A 21,035-nucleotide genomic window follows, 5' to 3' on the forward strand; every position below is an offset into this window, starting at 1 on the left:
TGATTTATTTACTAGATTAGCAAAAAGGAGAAATGTGGGAAGGAAGACGCCTTCTAGAAGCACTTTAAAGCAGAAAAATTATTTTATTTTAGTTCCTTAAGAATTTTATTTATCAAATTGTTATTCGGCTCAAGTAAATTTTCTTCAAATTAAGATTAAATAAAGTTGATCATCACAAAGTTGTAATGGTTTTATAGATATTTTTAGCACTTCCATTGCAAACACAGGGTTTGTCTAATATTGCTGTTTTGTTTTTAAAGTGGTTGGTCCATTACAAAAGTAATACATTGAAATTGATTCTCTAGATTTCTTCCTGACAATCACCTTTTTTCAAAGTAATAGTTTTAATACCAAATAAGTTTATGTAGTTCAACATTATAATGCTAAATTTTTCCAAATTGGAAAATAATTTCAATTATTTTTTTATTTCTCTACACTGAGCAAGAACTTATTCATTTGCTTATGAATTTAAAAGTGTTGCAAGCGGAATATGAAATTTAGCATAATCTCAACATAAAAATTCAGTATAGGAACAAATTCTGTATAGGTTTATTAGTCAAAAATTTCTACATTATTATCATTTTCACCGTAAATGCCAGATACATTGTTTTATACCTTAATGTCACCTGAAATTATGCAATTTTATACAATTTAATTTTTTTTCAAAAACTATAAAAATTTTTCCGATTTTTAAACAATACCAAGAAAAAAACATTTAAGTTAGTTTGTTAGGTAATACTTTAGAACAACATGCTTTTACTGAAACACTATAAATACCTACTGTTAAAAAACCTTACACAATTATACCATATTAGTCACTTTCTACTGTTTACGTCATTCAATGTTAAAATTTTAGTATTCAAAAGAAACGATCACAAAAGTGATTTTTGATGACGTAAAATTGTTCTAAATTTTTTTAAATTCTAGTTCTACCACTCTGACTACTGCTAAATAATATGAAAACTTTTTCGTAATTACTTTGATTTTTCTTTTCAATTTTACTTACGTCAAGTATCTGATTTTCATCAGAATTTCTTTGTAACATTTCGATAATTTTTAATTTTACTTTAATTCCAACTAGAAATATCTGTGAATTGCAAAATTTTTTTCTTAATGTTTCGAGCACTTATACAATATCATTTAATGTGAAGCTATAATTTTATAAATTTTATGGAATTTTAATTATTAACTTTGTCCTTCTTCTATATTCTACGTTTTCTTAAGTTAAGAACTTTTTCTTTTATTAAAATTACATTTAAAATAACTTTTAAAAGCTTATATTGAAAGCTATTTTTAATTTCAGCTTGAGCTTCAGTTAAATACTTAGTTTGATTATGCTACGACGACATAATTTGTAATCAAGTGTATAATTATTTATTTTAGGTCAACAATAAACTTACCGACAATAGATGTTCTTGATCAGAATCTTGTGGTCGTAATAAACCAATTCTTGAAACATTTTTAAATAATCTCCATCGTTCACGTGCTGTTTTACCAGGACTGTAATTAAATTGACGTTTTTTGGTTAATTTTATTCTTATATGTAATAAATTTTTTCGATATCAGATTTTATATAAGATATTTAGAGAAAATTTAATTTGTGTTTTAGTGATATTCAATGCTTTCAAGAAAAAACTTTAAACTACTTATAATTTTTGCAATTTTTTAAAAACGAAAACTTTATGGGAAACTTGGAAATTAAAACTGAAGATTTTATGAAATTATTTTTATTTAACAGAACAAAATTTTACATAGTTTCATACTATAAAGATCAATTAACAAAAGTATTTATGAGCCACCTCCCTTATATTTAAACAACAAGGAAAAAAGTCTAATATTTTGTCTAATAACTTCTATAAATTTGTCATGAATGATTGCGTTTAGACCAGAAGATTTTTGAGGAATCGATTTTTTACACAGGACTCGGAAACTAAAATTTTTTTTTAAGGAAGAATTATAAAAATAAATCCGAAAGCAGAAATTAAACCAATTGTGGCCCAACTTAGCATATTAAGATAGGTTCTGCTTTTAATGTATAGAATTTTCAAATGCTCATAATATTCAAAGAATTTTTATATACGTATTTATATATTGTATGTATTTTAGAGAGCTAACCCAGTAAATTTCATATTTAATTAAAATTTCCGAATATTTAAATTCAATTTTCAATTCAATTAGTTTTTTTTCTTTAAAGAACATTTAAAATATTGTGCAAAACACACACAAATTGCAACTTCTACTTAGTTTCCTTCAATATTTATACATAATGTTTTGTACCAAATAACATTTTCACATAAAATATCAAACCACAACTTAAATAATATTTTAAATTAAATTTATAACTCAAATAATAGTAGAATAACAAAATATTTAAAAATAAATTCAATTTTTTAACCAACTATCAATATTAACTTTAAGTGAAATGAATCAATTTTATATCCTTGTTTTTGTTGTTTTTTAATAATAATAAAAAAAAATGTTTTTTTCTTAAAAATTATGTTTTAAATAAAATACTAATCACACAACAATAAACACCTAAAGCAAAATTTAATAAATTTTTGAAGTGAAAATATTGGATTTTTATACGAGTAATTTATATAATAATGAATGTTCTATATACTATTATTGTTAGAATAATATTGTTTAATGATAAAAAAAAATTTCTTATATAATTGAATTTAAAATTACAACAATAAAAACATTATTCCTATATTATAAATAATTTTCGTATATTTTATTATTTTTTGTATTATCAAAAGAATCCTTTTAAATTTTAATTGAAAACATTTATTCATTAATTTATTTTTATGAATGAAATTTAAATATAAAATGAATTTTATTTGCAATAGAAATTGGAAATTCTTAAATCCTTTATTTTAGTTTGATTTTTTGCATTCTTTTTTTCTCTTTTTTATTTTGTAAAATATTCAATTATTAATATTGTGCATTAAAATTTCTTGTGAAAAAGCGTCTATGTTACAAGATAAACAAGACTATATGAGTAAAAGTAAAAAATATTTTTGTAGTTTTGTACGTACTGAAACATTAATTTTTAAGTCTGGTTTAATTTAAAATCTGAAAATTTAATGTTACAGTGGCAATAAATTTCATTCAAGAATATTCATTATACGAGTATTGCATTATAAAATGACGTTGATTGTCATATAACGATAAAAATTTATTGAGCGAAATTAATCGATTTTCAATATTTTTTGATTTGACATTAAAAATATGTTTTATGTACATAAAAGATCCCTTTCGAATATTTCATAGAAATTCTAATATGAAGTGAGAATTTTATTTTTTTAAGAATTAACTTTGATAAACATGTGTGGCTTGAAGGAATCGAATATTAAAATATTAGTTTCATGTGTAGGACATTGCACTTTGAGAATTTTATTTAAAAACTGAACAATTTAAGGGTCGAAATTTTATAAAAAACCAAAATTGCGTTAAAATTATTTAATTATTTCCAGAATTAATTATTTCATATATAAGAGCAAATTTTGAACTTACGAGTATATTTGCAACATGTTGGACCAGCTTAAAATGTGAACACATTTTAGACAAGTTAGGAGAAAAATAAGAAAAAACGAGAAAAATAGAGTTCACCTTGTCAACTATGTGATACCCGTACGAATTGTCCTATGTGCGAATAAATATGCCATAACTGACTATGGGACAGACTATGACCTTAAGTTGCCGTATTACCACATTAATTTATGCAAAATTTCAGTACTGTGTTTTTCAAAACGCTGTATGTACCAAACTACTATTAAAGTTGTATGGCTGCTACCAGAAAGAACCAAGGAATTTTAACGAATTTTATAAACACATCGGCCCTACTAATATATTCGTTTGTTTGAGACTTCAATACCATAGCTTTTATTGTTTCTGTGATATAGCCAAATAAATTTTAAAGTTGTATGGTACCTGAAGGAGCCAAGTAATTTCAACAACTTACCACAGCTTTTATAGTTTCTAAGACATAGCTAAATAAATTTTGAAGTTGTATGACTCTTCGAATATACGTTCGTACAGCTTTATCTATCCAGGACTTTTACAATCAAAATTAAACGGATACACGTACAATGAAAAATATTGAGCAATTACTAAACATTATTTTTCTAAAATTTACTTGAAATCTGCTAGCAACTAGAGATGGTCATACTTATTGTATATTGTCTATATAGTATTAAGATAAAAACAAATATTTTCAAACCTTATTTGATCTTTATCTAGACCTTTAGCTATAAGAGCTTTCCATTCCGTAACAATTTCCGGGTGATCATTTTCGATTTGTTCATAATTACCAGCTGATTGTACGGAACAATCTTTCATAACAATAATCTGAAATTAAAAACAAAAAAAATCGAGAAGAAAAATATAAAATAATTAATTCATAGCGAAGAAAAAAAACATTTTTTTAATGAAACAACAAAATTCTTAATAAAAAGCATTTAATTTGAAATTCATAATTTTATTTTAAATTTTTAAAATATTCAGCAATTTAGTTTAATTGTAAATTGGAAATTATAAAATTATTTATATAAAATTGAAAAGTTATTTGAAGAATTTACTGAATATTTTGACGTTTTCATTTTGCTGTCAGTCTATTTCTGATTGAATTTGAAAATTTTTTAATTGTTAAATAATTTACTTAAAAACTTATAATTGCTGATTTCAATTAGTAGATTTAAAATGAATATAGAGAGGAACAAAATTGAAATTAAATTGAAATTAATGTAATGTAACATATGTTTATGTGTAATCAATTGTGAGAAATTTATTTTTAAGTGTTTTTTAAATACGACGTTAAAAATTCATAACACTACAAAACATCTTGAATGCTTTAGTTTCTGTGGCCTTCATGAAGTCAATCAAGGTCACGGTTTTACTTATGTAGCCTAAGCATAAGTAAAAGTCCTTTTTAAATATCTTACAACAGTAGGAGCTGCATAATACGATTTTCGTTTTATATGGTTATATTGATCTCACTTTCAATATCTAAAGATCAAATTCAATCACAAAAGTACGAACTGTTTTTATTTAGGGCACTTTGATAAAAATTTTTTATATTCATACAAAATTTATATTTTGATTTGATATCAAACTTAATTTTTGTAATACTTACATAATTTGCACTTGATAATAGCTGTAATTTTTGTGTAACTAAAATAACAGTCCGATTGGCTTTCAATAGCATTTTTTTAATACTATTCTCAAAAACATGTTTTGCAACTTCATTATCCAGTGATGATAAGGGATCGTCCTAGATCGATAAAATACAAAAAGATAAAAATAATTGAATATCTGCTGTAAAGCTACTGAAGTTTTTGCTGTAAAGACACCAACAGTAAATAAAATCTAAAATATTATTCTGAGGTGTATACGATTGCATACATACACTACTTTATAATTAAATCTTAACCCACAAGAAAATTGTATAAATAATAAAAATTTATTTTAAAATAAATTTACTATAGTAACATGCACACTAACATACCAACCCCCCCCCTTTTACCACAAATCCTATATTTTAATATTGTTGTAAAATTAAAAAATCTTTAAATCAGGTTAAAATGGATTACCTTTAAAAAAAACACAAACAAAAGTTTTTGAAAAGGAAATAATAATCATAATAAATCTCATAATTTTTTTTTAAAGGAAACCATATAAATTTTATCTCTTTAATACGTCAATCCCTTCAATTATTATTTTTTATTGAGTAAAAGGATATGACAATCATATGATATAAGCGTTTCACTTCACTTCGCATGTATGTTTTATTTTTTTCCCCCTCTTGTTTTTATTCTTCGCATATCCTTTTGTTTTTCTTTCCATGTTTTAAAAAGTCATTCCATTATAATGCACATAAACAAAAGTGCAATATCATTCCGAAACTATCTATACATTCAAAATATACACTCATAAAATCATTCATATATGTAAGCTTGCAATATAAATATATAAAGGATTTAAAGTTAAACAGAGCAAACAACACAAATAAATGAATTTTATGAAAATAAAAAGAAGATAAAGGAAGAAAAGAAACAAGAAAAAATAACAGAAAACTTACCATCATAACAACATTTGCTGATGAATACAATGATCTAGCAATATTGATACGTTGCTTTTGTCCACCGGATAAATTAATACCACGTTCTCCAATTAGTGTCATATCACCTTCTGGCATCAGATCAATATCTGGTTTTAATGCACAAGATTCAAGGACCTTTTCATAACGTTTTGGACGAAAAGATTCACCAAATAATATATTGTCACGTATACTTGCATTTAATAACCATGGCATCTGTGGTACATACGCTGTTGTTGAATATCTACGTATACATTAACATATTAAAGAATTCCAAAAAAAAAAAAAAAAATAAAAAAAACAACAAAATTTAAACTATACGAATGTATACAAGAGATATTTATAAAAATATTATTAAAAGAATTATCGGATTATGAAGTTAACGAAATACAAATTTTTATAATGTTTTTGTTTTAATTGAGTATCAAGGACACTTTTAATTTGAAATTCGAAATTTTTGAGTTGAATTTTTGATATTCAGTAGTTTTTAAAATTTTGTTTTTAGAGTATGTAAAATATGATTATAAAATATTTTTTATTGATAATAAACAAAGTATTTAAGTTACTAGCTATTAAAAACATTACCACAGTAAAACTTTTCAATACTAGAAAGAGAGGGTCAGTACTGTAAATGTCTTCCAACGCAATCTCTAATATAAAATTCCTAAGAGGTTTCATATGCAATTATTAGCACAGAATCTTACCAATTAAAAAATATGACAACTTGAGTTACCAAAGCTTTTTGACCATTAAATTTTTTATGATTTAATCTCTTAAACGATTAGTTTTTCTTAGACAGCTCGATTTAATTACGATGTTATCACATATACGACATTAACTAAAAAATGAACTTTTGAAATTTACTCATATATACGACATAATCTCTTAACAGGTTAAAGTATGAAAATTAAGAGACAAAGAAAAGGAAATACCAATAATTTTCAAATGGCAAATTATTATAACTCTCTTTCCTTATTCCTCTCTTTCCGTATTATTTCTACTAAAAATACCCTTCTTTTTCGATCATGTCATAACATCGTACTGGAAAAGTTATTGCTTATTTATTAACAATGAAATAAAATATTAAAGATGCTTTGCTATTAAGTTTTTAAAATTGTAAGTACCTATGTATGTAATAATTAAAATTTGGCAATTGAAATATCTTTTGGAATAAATAGTTCTATTTGAAAAAAAATGAGACAGAAATAGAACGGTGTTTCTAAATCAAGAAGAATCAACCCAATGGCTCGTAAAATAGTATGTTACCGTTGAAAAAGGGAATAATAATTAAAAAAAAAACAATCACTTAGCTACCTAAACATTTTTTCATCAACATACAAAAAGCACAAAATTAAAAAGAAATGATTGCATACTTTTTGGAAACATATGTCCGAAAGGTATTACAAATTTTCCAAAAGGGTGACAAGTTCATATGAGTATTGTAGAGTTCATATGATGAACTCATTTTGTCCTAGAGCCAATTTTCAAGCGCAAGAGATTTCAAGACACTGGAATTCTACTTTTTCTCATTTTTTGCATTTGTTTTGTATTTTCTCTCATTAAAAATGAGAATTTATTTTTTCTTATTAATCTTTATTTCGGATAGACGTATATCAAAATGCATTGAAAGCTCAAGTTTTATCATACATTCTCAATAAAATGTCTTACCAAAATGCCTGATCCGATTGACTTAAAATTTTAATATTTTTTAATGAAATTAACACTACTGAGACAGTTAAAAAGGAAACTTTAATAAAATCCGATTTGTGTATAGCCATCACAAAATATAAAAGAAAAACACTCCCAAAAAATTTTTTCTTCTTGCAGTCCTTTATTATTACCACATTTTGAAAAAAATTTAGATTACTAGAATTAAGCAAAGAAAAATTTTATGGTTATAAGGCATATTATTCTTTATTAAATTGAAATATAAAAGCATTTTAAAAATGAAAAACAAGGTTTAATCAGGAACCTCGCCACTTACATAATAATGAATAAATTAATACACGTGATGAATGATTCATATTCAATTTTGCTTTCAAATTTTTAAATGAAATAGTAAATTATGAAACACACAATAATACGCATATATTTCGATAAGGTCACTTTTACATAAACTTGAGTAAGAAATTGAAATATTAGTACTATAAAAATATTATGCAGGTACATGCAAAACCACTTTTTAAAATATAAACTTCATGTTACATAATATTATAAAGTCTATCAATATTATCCAAACAACTTATAAGAGTAACGTTCAAATACCAATAACCGTATATCAAGCCAACATTATTGTTGTAAAACATTTTCATAAATCAATAAATTGAAAAACCAAAATTGACCAAAATAACCTTTTAAAAAAGTAAAATTTATAAAAATTTTGTGAATTTTAAACACAACAAAAAAGAAGAAAAGTATGGAAGAGAAAAAAGAACCCACATCCTTTATTCTTTCCATCTTTTTGTTTTTTTTTTGCCAAATATCCAATCCACTGAAAAAATACTCATGAGACTCATATGTTTTTTTCTTACAAATTTTTATTTTTTATGTACAGCACAACACACATCATCTTCTCCATCTCTTGTTTCTTATTTTTTGCTTCATCAATTTTTAAATAACTTGAAAGTTTTTCTAAATATTTATTATAGCAAATAAAATTAATATCCTGGGACTTTCTATATGCAATATTTTATATATACATAGAGTATACACTGCACAATACATGACATACTCGCATATACGTAACAATACACTTGAAATATGTGTGCATTTTTTAAATAATGTTATAAACATACACACATATTGTATATATATACATATGGGTTTTATATGTACAGAAGCAAATTATATTTATTTACAGAATATTCCCAATATTAATACACATTCAAGAAATATTCGACAGATATAACAATATTCGATCTATATACATTATTTATGATCATTGATACAAATTGATTGATAATATTGATGAAAATCTTCTTATATTGTAAGAATGTGTTTTCTAAATTTTAAAATAATTCCCAGATGAATTGTGAAACATGAAGAATAATGCATGTGTACGCCATATATGTTCACAAATATGAATGTACATGTAAGCAAACATTATGGTTAGCTTTAGTTCAAATCTTTTACAAGCACATAATTTTTTTGTGAAAACATAAAATAAATATATAAAAAAACAAATAATCTTAGATGTATGTAAAGAAAGTAAGGAGATCACCATTAGAACTGTGCCATTAAATACGAAAACTTAAAATATTCATTCGAATTGGAACATTGGGCGTTATTATGAATATAAGGAAACAAGGTATTTATGAAAATATTTCAAAAATGTAACATGGTAAATTTTGAAACCGTCAATTGAAAGCAACTCTCTTCTTACTTGGAAATTGTTTGAATTGTTGGAAGTTTTTGTGAAGATTATTTTTTTTTCAGTCTTCACCTTATTGAAATCCAACCTAAGGGACTTTAGTTTCATTTCAAACACTCATTTGGAATTGCCGAGGTCAACTTATTTACATCGGCGGGTGGAATGAAGAGATTTCGAGAATCCCCGAAAATTTTACAAATTCAATATTTTCGAGATTTTTTATTTCCATTAAAAATTCTTTCATTGTAGGCTGATGTTGGATGTTAATAATAATGCAAATTGTGTTCGAAGTTGTTATGTCCGGCTCTTTAGCTTTTTCTTTTAACACGATTTTAGTTTTATATTAATTTTATTCGTTTGCCGCATTTTTGCCGATGTTCTGTTGAATTTCAATAATACAAATAAAAGATCATAAAAATAAATCATATGATTTTGAATACAAATGAATTTTTGATGAATCAATGTTAGTCCGTGAATTTGAATTACATACATTGATTCCATAAATTTATTACTTCCAACATTGATTGACATTGTGTACCAATCTGATCCAATTTAATTAAATCATTAGGATAAAGTATTTTCCTTTACTGAAATAAGAACTCACATAATTATCGAACATATGCTTTTACTTTGTTGCGTAAAGCTTTTTCAAAGTTGTATGTATGCACATGTAATGCGTCTACTTAACAAATACACGCATTATTTAAGTCTTTTTATTTTTAGTATAAAAAGTTAATAATTAATATATATTTACAAACTGACACACAAAATTATGAAAATGAAATTCATAAGAAAGTGCAATATAAAAGTGACATCAGTCGTATAATAAATAAAATTAGCTTCTAGCATGTTCCAAAGATACGATATTCTCAAGGTTTATGTTAATAGTAATTCTGAAGTTAGTATGCTAAGTTTCAATTGAAAGATGTATTTTATATATTTGGAGTTTAAAATCAAATATAAAATTGAAAACTATAACTGAAGTCATTTAACTCAAACTATAACTATAACTTAGCAATACTCAATACTATGAAAATGGCTATACAATTTTCGCGATGTTCATAATATTTATTATAAAAGTGTCGCGTGTAAATCTATTAATGTCAAAAACAATTTTATTAAATTGAAATGTTAAAGAGACAACAAGCAAAACACTATGATGGAAGTACAACAATTAATTTTATGGTATTTTAACGAAGGTATATCCTTTTTTATTTTACTTCACCTATTTGAACTTTACGAACTAATAAAGGTTATGAAAATTACGTGCAGTTTTACTCTTATACTAGACATACATAGGTATTCGCTTTAGCTATACATACGTCTGTTTAAATGTAAATTGTATTTTAAATTATTTTTTTTTTTTATTAAAAGGATGCAATTTTCATAATTATTTTTTCATTAGGTTCTACTTTTTTCCTTGTTTTACTTGCTAATTTTTCTTCTTTATTCATTCGCATTATTTTCGCTCTACTTTCTAATTCATTAACAGGCCGCCCATCAGTTTCTATATGTATATACATATATAATATATGTATATATGTATTTAAATATACCGAATTCATTTTTATGAATAAAATTTATGTACATACTTACGTATATTTAAATACCAATTATTTACTATATGTGTATATATATATATATACAAATTGTATAATCGTTTTACTGCAACAATGTAAATAGGCAGCTGCTGTAATATCGTACATACTTACAGAAATATTTTATGCCTTACTTACATAATATTGTATACAAGGAATTTTCTGTTCTGATATTCATGTATGTCAATACTGTTTGTAAAGTGCCTCAGCATATTTATATGGGAAATACTCGTATATTGTTTATAGAAAATATTAATGAATACGCGAATGAATGAATAAAAATTTTAATATGTAGAGGGAGAGCAAAGAATTTTTTTAAAAGAGAAAAATATATATAGTTTTCCATATTTTGTTTTTATATATAAAAAAAAATAATTTTAAATTGTTATATTGTAAATATTATTGTTTTTTACCAGCTTTTTCATTTCCATTCAAATAATCAATGGAAATAAAAACAATAGCTGCAGTATTTATTTATAAAAAACTTTTAAATTGCTTTTATATTTTATAAATTTTTATATTGGTATATAAAGTATATCTGATTATATTTGTATAACCCCACCTATATGTATAATACAGAATGTGCATTGTGTATGTATACACAATGCAGAGTATCCGGAATTCTTTTCAAACAACTTCAAATGAAACTTGACCTTATTCAATATTTGATGATAATTCTAGTGGTGAAAAGCATATAAAACAGCAAAAAAAGAAGGATGTAAATACCACAAGAGAGAAATGTTTCAAAAAAAGAATCAATGTAGCTATACTTATGTATAAACAAACTTATGCGTTCGTTAATCTTTTTGTTCCACGGCAAAAAAAAAACTTATATTGGAAAAATAATGTATATTGTGTATTCAATATGTATGCATAAAAATTAAAAAATGAAGGCAATAATTTACTTTCACTCTTTAAACACATAATATATAAGAATATTCAAACAATAAATATCATCAAGTGTATAAATAAAATATATGAACATTTCACTATGAAAATATTAAAGGATATTATTTAATCTTACATAGTATTTGTTTAAAAATAGTGTACATACATAATATATGGGTTGCAGAGTAATAATAAATATTAATTTTAATATAAAATAATTTTAATAATATTCTATTGAAAAATTTCAATATTTTATAATTTATTATGTAATTTTTAACATATTCGACCTACATTAAAGTGTTGTAATAATTGTGTGATGATGATAAATTGATCATTTTATATATAAAAAAAAAGTTAAATTTAAATTTTCCAATATCTTATATATTTAAATAAATTGTGAAAATCCACTAATGACTCAAGCAGTATTCACTAACACGAAACAAAATTTTTAAATCATTGTCTGAAAAATATTTTTATAAAGAATACTCAAAGCTCCAATTCGAAAAAACAAATGAATTGTTTACAAGTATTTTTGCATTCGCTGTTGAGAGTGGAAAGTAAACTAATTAGATAATTTAGAAACGATCTCATTTTTAAAATATTGCTGGACAAAAGTAGAACATGTGTGCACTCAAAAGGTTAACGTATACTCGAATGCATATGAATTTTAACCCAGTAATACATTTAGACTTTATAATAACTTACTTGTTCCATGAAATTTCCCCAGAAATTTGATGCATTTCCTTCAACAGAGCCGCTAATAATGATGTTTTGCCACTACCATTTTTACCAACAACAACTGTCAATTTTCCTATGTATTTTAGCAAATTGAAAAAATTTGGGTTTAATAAATATGCAGCTTATTTTAATTTATATTTTATATTATTAGTTAAAAATCATTTTCATGAGTGAGGTGAAAAAAGTTCAAATTTTTCGATACGTATTTGTATGTGTAATATATTTACATTATATAATTAACATTAATAAATCTTACCTCTTGGGATATTTAAATTATTAATTTTTAGCGCTATGTTACAATTATCCCATGAAAATATTCCATCTGATATTGATACAGCAGTATCATCAGCAATTTGAAATTGGAATGATTCTCTACCAGAAATAAGTTTTCTTGAATTGCGAATCGTGGGATGTTTAATATCAACAAGAATACCAGTTGAACTATCATGAACATTTATTAAGTTTCCTTCATTATGATCTGTTGATGATAAAATTTTATGTTTATTGCGTAATTGTATATTATTGTCTTCACAGGGAGTAGAATTTTTGCCACATAAACCACCACCACCTCCTCTTATTAAATCTTTATTACGTCTTTTTTTAGGTAGCGTATGGCTTTTATATTCACGTTTTAATTTTGAATTAATTGAAGTTCTTGGCGAATCATTTGAAATTTGAATACCTTGAGATTCTTCGAATTCTCTTAATTGACGTTTTTCTTTTTCTGTTTCATGTTTATCTTGAATTGCGAGTGTAAAAATATCCTTTGTTTCATTATTATTTATTAAATTATAAGAGTCGTTATTATTTATATTATTGTTATTTTTATATTTACTATTATTTTGATGAAAATCGTCGCAATATTCGTTATTGTTATTACTGTTATCAATATCAAAACATTGTTGTATTTTATTGTTTATTTGCTGAGGTCTATTCGTTATCGTAGGCGTTAGTGTAGTTAACGGTTTATTTTCCATATCAAATTCATCATCAATTTCATTAAATTCCTTATCGAATTCACATATTTCATCTTCACAAATTGATTTTCTTTTTGAAAGATTTTCTTTACAACCTAAAATTGTTGACATAAAATTATTGTCCTTGTTTTCTGAATTATTCATTAAAGTTTTTGTGCCCGATGAAATATTATTTATATCTAAAGGATATACGCAATAATCTCCTTTAAAATTTGTGTCAAATTTCGATGTTGATGATGAGAGTAGTGGAACAGAAGAAATTTGTTTACAAGTATCATTTTCATTATGAAGAATTTGATTGAAATCATTGTTTTGAGCTTTCGAAAATGTTTCCTCTGTATTGGTAGGTTTTAATGGATAGTCAAATGTTGATGATTCTAATTCGTTTATTGGTGACATTGAAAAATTTTTTATATCCACGGGATTTGATTGTTCTTGGCTTTGTATTGATTGTATTTCTCTTTCTTGTGATTTTGTTATTTTAATTTCATACATGTCCAGGGCAGCATCACTTTTACTTATTATACGTGCCATGTTTTTTATCCCTTCAAATTCTCGCTGTACTTCTGGTTCCCTAAGAAAACGTTCCAAACGTTTTGTACTAATAATAGCTGCAATAATTATAGGCACCGTAATCGGAAATATCAACAACGGTACAGTAAGTTGATTAAAAAGTGCTAAAGCCGAAAATAAACGTGATGCTGTAAATTCAAAATTATTAAAGGATTCAAAACCAGATGACTCAGATGTAGAATTCTTGTTAGATGATTGATCCAAATTATTGGTTTCAAGTTTAACATAAACAGCTAATGTCACAAATGTTATTAAAACCGATGACAAATGAGTTAAGAAAGCTAAAATAGAAAAATAATTTTTAACATTGTAGTAATTGTGCTAAAAAGAATGTGAGAAATGTAAATTTTTTCGAAATTATACATGCAATATTTATGTATGTTTCTATATGTATATGTATGTATGTATAAAAATAGAAAATAAATTTTAACTTTATATTTACATAAATAAAATGAATTCTTGAAAGTTTAGATATTTGCTGAACATTTTCAAATCAAAACCATTCAAGTTAGTTAGAAAAACATTTTTCCGTATTTTCGCCCTCCTTTCTCTTTCTTCCTTCCGTTTCTCATTCAAAAATATCATTTTCAAAACACTCAAGCTATTAAGATTTTATTTACATTATTCTTATACCATTTTCTTTCATTTTATTTTTATTGAAATTTTATCATTCATCTTAAAATTTTTTATTGAGATTTCCTTCATATATAATGAAGCAGTAGAAAAGAAATAAATCATACATAAAATTACAATGATTTCACGGAATGTCAATTTTTATTACAATTTTAATATACACAAGACGCATATTGTATATGAATTAGTCTAATATAGCACATAATATTATTTTGGAAGCAAAATGTCTGTATCATGTTTTTTAAATTTTTATTGAATTTTAAAGAATTTATAATTGATTATAAAAAATTTAATTGATTTTAAAATGAAAGCAAATTCAATAAATTTAATAATTTTTTAAATATGTACGAAATGTGTAATATAATAAAATATTTAGAATAGCAATTTTGTTAGCTATTTTTCTGGTTGTGCATTAAATATTTTGGGTGCAAAATTCTTCAATTATGGAAATAACTTAAATGACCTACAATCTTTTTGATTTTTAGATTTTTTTAAGGATATTTGATTTTTTGTGATATTTTTTAGCAAAACGATAAAAAACCAATGTAAATGTACCAACGTACATACACACTTTATGCAACAAATTAAAGCATGATGTAGACAGTAATCAGTAAAATTTTATTTAATTTTACCAATCACCCACGACTTCTCCTTCAACTTCTAATCGGTAATCATATGTAAATTCCAACTTCAGTCAAATGAGAGAAATGAAATTATTGTTTTTCACAAATATTGTTTAGAGTCTAGACTATTCATTAGACAACATTGTTTAATATATTGTAAAATATTTATAAAACTGAAAAAACCAAGTTTATTACCAAAATTAAAAAAATAAAAGAACGAGGTTGAGGAGATTAGAGCTTGTTAACACTTTATAAATTTCATTGCAAATTAGAGTTTAATGACCTTTTCAATATTTTCCTCTTTTACTCTAGATATATATGAAAAAATAAAATCAGAGTAGAAAAAAATATTAAAGACTTTTGTTATTTCCACTTTTTTAGTATTTTTTTAGCCTTTGTCACCTTTTTGACCCATCATTTGAAAAAAAAAATATGTCATATGAGCTCTTCGCTTAGTTTGTATCGTAAGAGCTACTTCACAGCTCTAAAAGGGAACTTTTAATATTTTTAAAAAAATAATTGAGCTAATTTTATAAAATTTTGTAATATTGTATAAGTGTCGAATTGTAGTTTGTACAAGCCCCCAAAATTTTATTCAGGAAGCTCACTACGTTTTAACTTTATGATCACATTTTGTAGGGTATACTCAATCGTTTAAGGTCGACTGAAAAATATTTACTTGTTATATAACAAATTATAATACTAATGCGAATTAATTTGTTCTCAGTTCATAAATCATATTTTCAATGCCGAGTGGAAGATTGCAGATTTTCCTAACAGAACTAAAATTCACCCACAGAAAACCTTATTCTCTTTAGTACACTTTTATTCGCCCATAAACTATTCCTCGTTCTATTTTTCCTAAGTTTTTCATTTTTATTACTTTGTTTCCCTATTTATTTTCTTTTCATCACTTTTATATACTTTCTCATATTATGTATCGACATTGGGTTTCTTTTGAAATAAATAAAATGTTAATAAAAAGTTATAAACTTTCAAAATGGAAATATAAAAATGGAAAGAAGGACAAAAACTTTTCAAATTAGTAGTTTTCAAAATGTGTTTTATTCAAACAAAGAAAGGCGAGTTTACGACAATTTAAATAAAATAACAGAATAATAATTTTTAAAAAGTAGAGATGATGTCAAAATTTACAAATACATACTTATGTAATTTCTATAAATCGAAGTCTTTTTCAATAAAATATTTCTTTAAAGTTATAAAATCGAAGAAATAAAATTTTTACATAAAACTTTTTATATTGGAAAAATTTCCAGGTTAGAAACACATACATAAGTACTCTGTGATATAATAGTTATCTTAAAATAAAATATTAAATAAAATGATAAAAGAGTAATATATGTATATATGTATGTATATGTATGTTATGCAATAACCATAATATAAATTACGTACTTACTCATTACAGTCCAATAAAATGAATCTTTATTTAAATATTTTAATTCTTTTCTTCTAGCTGCACCAATTTTATCTCTATAGACTTTTTCCCATGCATTCAATTTAATTAATTTAATTCCCAAGAATATATCATTAATCTTTCTTAATCTTTCATCTGTACATTGCTTGAAAATATAAAAATAAAATTTCTTATTATGAACAATGAATAATTAAAAAATAATATTAGAAATATGACAAATTCAAAACAAAAAAATTGTTAATAAGGATATGTGTTTCTTGCCAAAATATTCAAATAGTAAAAGAATTCAATACAAGTATATAAAATAAAAAACCAAACACAATTTACACACAGAGAATCATCTAAATTCTGGTGGACTAACTAATGTGACATTTTATCGTAAAATCGAAAAAAAAGTTCAGATATCTAAAACGTTAAATTAAAAAATTTTAAAACTTTTTTTAATATTTTCTTAATAATGAGAAAAATTGTAAAATTGATCCATAGATCCATAGGTCCAATTGTCGAGACTTGTATCTGATACATATGCGAAAAGTTGACTCAATCCTGAAAGTAAACTCATATAAAAGTATGTGAAAGACAATCGAAAGTCAAGGTTTAATCGAATTTGAAACGCAGAAATGCACTGCGAACTCATATATGTAAAGACAGACAAACAAACAGATAGACAAACACATTTATTTATACTTTCCCTGCATGGAGAAATGCATTTCTACCTAAAAATTGTTGTCAAATAATCTTCCTCTGTATGTAATACCGTCGGTAAAATACAATCCAAAAACAAGCATAAAACGATATTTTAACCGAAGTTCTTACTAATTACCAAACTGAAATATTATTAAAACAAAAACAAACAAAAGGTTTATTGAAAACACAGTGGTGACAAAATCGACACCAATGCCGACAACTACCAAAAAAAAATAACGAATATAAAATTTCATTCAATATTCATAACGGTAATTCCCAATACTAATATTACCTCGATAAATAAAATTTTATTGCAAAAAAAAACACTGAAAGAAAATTCACACAATTCTCCTTTAATATTTAATAAAACAAAAATTGTATAACAATGCACACATACCGAAACAAAAGAAAATTACATCCTTTTTCTCAAACCAAAAAGAAACGAAAAATTTTTGAAAAATTTTTGTTGCTACGAAAATACTACAATTTTCTATACTGCTTGATTTTTACTTTTTTTCTTTTCTTGTTTTTAATTTTGCCTCATATTTTTCATTTGCTTTTATACTTACTGCCGATATTTCAGAATTCTTTGACATCGCTTTACCAATTAGAAATTGTAATGGAGTCATTGTTAGAATACAAACAAATGAACCAATAATTGCACTTATACCCAATTTCAAGTATAGTAAGTACATAACTAGACCAATCTGAAAATAAAAATAGAATGAATTTTAAAAATGAAGAATATTAAAAAAATTTTATTAAATTTTTGTTTCTTTATTATTGTGTATTTGAATATGGTTGAAGGAAATTCAGTTACTCCGGAACATACCCTTTTTTCATTTGATTGTGTAAAGTCGAAGAAAACATTTTTATTGAAGAAAAAAGAATTGTCAAAGAGAAATTGTTAAAGCAAATTTTGAAATAAGTGAATAACCCATAAGAGAAATGTTCAATACTTTTGATTTATTAATGAATATTTTATTTATATAGGGACCTACTTTTGAAACTCTTTAAAACTAATATCAGTAAAATTATAATGAAAAATTGATTTTTCAAAAATTACCCTGACAAAAAAATAAAATTCGAGGAACAAAATTGAAGTTAAATTGCAGCAAAAATTAACTTGTTCAAAATAAAACTTTTTTTTTCGTTAGTTCTGCCATTTCAACCCCAGTTAAATAAAAATTTTTGGATCCTTTAATTTAAAAATTATAAAAAAATACTTAAGTAAAATAAAGCAATTCTACGTTAATTAAACCACTTTACTTATTCCACTGTCATAGTATTTTCAGATTTGAGGGCTTTCAGATTAAAATTCCAATTCAATTATCAATAAGAAATCAATAGAAAATTATGTGAAATTAAAGTTTTTGAGAGAAAACTTCGATATATGTACCTATAACGAATTTCAAAACTTCAAAAAATCACTTGAATTTTATTAAATTACATTTCATATTGGGTGAAATTAATCTGACCCATATCTTCGTTTTTAATCTAAGATTTAAAATTTAAGTTTTGCAATCGAATGTAATCTGATCTAGTAATTTAAAATCCTCTGTATTACAATACGAAATTAACAATATAAGTGTAGGTTTGTACTCATGTATTCTTAGATTCAATATAAAAAAAATCGTAATCATATTGCATATCTAGCACATTTTTAATACATAATTAATTTTGAAAGTGATTAATGAATTTATTCCAGACTTACTCGTTTTTTTTTTAATTTCGAAATTTACGCAATTTTCTGCTTTTCCATACGAATTTTCTTATATAATATTTTTGAATAAAGAGAATATTTTCAACATAAAACAAAAATATTATGGTCATTAATCGATTATTAGTTCAAAATCGATTCTTTTAATATAAATTTCTTATTCTATGAATTTATAACAAAATTTGCTTCACATTTAAAATTGATAGTATTAATTCAATAAACCTGGTTATCCCAATCTTCTTATAAAAATGTTTATTTTAAATTTTGTAGTTAAAGAAGACACATTTGAATTAAAGTGAACTTTTAAATATTTAAAATAATTCGATTCTTCTAATCATAGAAAACCACATTGATTGTTTCAACTCATATGAATAGATTTTTTTATATAAACTGTTTTTGTGCCATGGTATTAATAATAAAGAAAATTATTATGACTAGACCTAAAATATGTTACATTAAAGGTTAACTTGATCGTTAATTTACGTAAAATACGATTAAAAAAAAAAAGGATATTTTTTTCTGAAGTTTTTGAAAATGAGTAAGAGTAAATATTTTATAAAAGTTTGGGGCAATTGGGAACATTTTTAAAGTATCATTAATTTTTTGATGAAACTATCAAAATTTTCATGTGATTAAGAAACATTTAAATTTTTCTTTATTCCATTTTAAATAATTTTGACGCAAAACCGTTCCAAAATTTTATTCTGAACAATACATTCAAAATACATCAATTTTGATTCATAAGCCCCAGTTGTAAATATTAATAACAAGTTATTAATTATTCTAAAATGATACGCGAATATTGTTATTTTATTGAACGAGTTCATCAATTAAATAGCAAACTGCTACTATAACCTTAATCTGGTTCTTAAATTTAATTATAAAAAATATAACTAGAGTACTACAATACAGCTTTTACACCTTTGCACAATCTTATAATTTAAATTTAAAAACTCATAAATCATTCTAAGAGTACTAACAAAATCGTGACATTCATTCTCATTTTCGAATTTAATTAGTGGGGTTCAAGTACCAAGAATTTTTGTAACAAAAACATATTTTATTTTTTGTTTTTTCAATTTTTTTTTCAAAGGACATTTTAATTGAAATCCATTTTCATTTTAGAATCTTTTCCAAAAAGAAATAACATAAATTCCTTAAAATACCCTTTATTTTCAAGGAAAATCTTATTGCTTGTTATTTTATGTTAACTTGGAATAACTCAAAAAAGGGTTAACTGACACACATACAATAAGAAATTAATTTATCCCAAAGGTAATTTATTTCATATGAAAATCAAAATTACAGAAATAGAATGACATAAAAAATTTTCTTCTACAAAATTTTTTTTATATTTTCAAAATCTTTTTAAAACAAAAGCAAAAAATATAAATAAAAAATTACTTTTGATCATTAAAATTTAGGTCAAATCAATAATATGAAAAGAATTTAGTCCCTTTAAAGAAATTAAATTAATTGAGAGATCGTAAATTTTACTGACCAAAAAAAAAACACAAAAGAAAAGAAGAGCAAATAAAATAAAAAATTCTGTCTAACTCAACGAACAGTTTACAAAATAGCTCATTTAGTTTTAAAAAATTTAGACACTAACTTTTTAAGAAAATAGTTTTATTAAAAATTAAGAGATTAAATCCCGTAAATAATTGGGTCTGTGAACAATTATATTAAAATA

General features: G+C 24.2%; 1 protein-coding gene across 2 annotated transcripts in view; it reads right to left on the minus strand.

Annotated features, from left to right (window-relative positions):
• Positions 1–21,035, minus strand: part of LOC129612432 (ATP-binding cassette sub-family C member Sur) — a 73,669-nt gene that overhangs the window by 22,607 nt on the left and 30,027 nt on the right. The window contains exons 6-14 of one of the 2 annotated variants that reach the window (XM_055526021.1): positions 18,192–18,329; positions 16,918–17,080; positions 12,948–14,522; positions 12,659–12,764; positions 6,080–6,341; positions 5,135–5,272; positions 4,223–4,350; positions 1,401–1,500; positions 1,007–1,087 (exon numbers count right to left, since the gene is read on the minus strand). In XM_055526021.1, coding sequence (XP_055381996.1) covers positions 1,007–1,087; positions 1,401–1,500; positions 4,223–4,350; positions 5,135–5,272; positions 6,080–6,341; positions 12,659–12,764; positions 12,948–14,522; positions 16,918–17,080; positions 18,192–18,329 — 2,691 coding nt within the window. The remainder of the gene's footprint in view (positions 1–1,006; positions 1,088–1,400; positions 1,501–4,222; positions 4,351–5,134; positions 5,273–6,079; positions 6,342–12,658; positions 12,765–12,947; positions 14,523–16,917; positions 17,081–18,191; positions 18,330–21,035) is intronic. The other variant, XM_055526022.1, reaches the window with a different exon arrangement.

Source organism: Condylostylus longicornis, unplaced genomic scaffold (genome assembly GCF_029603195.1).
Source record: "Condylostylus longicornis isolate FDR11 unplaced genomic scaffold, ASM2960319v2 ptg000072l, whole genome shotgun sequence".
NCBI lineage: Eukaryota > Metazoa > Arthropoda > Insecta > Diptera > Dolichopodidae > Condylostylus > Condylostylus longicornis.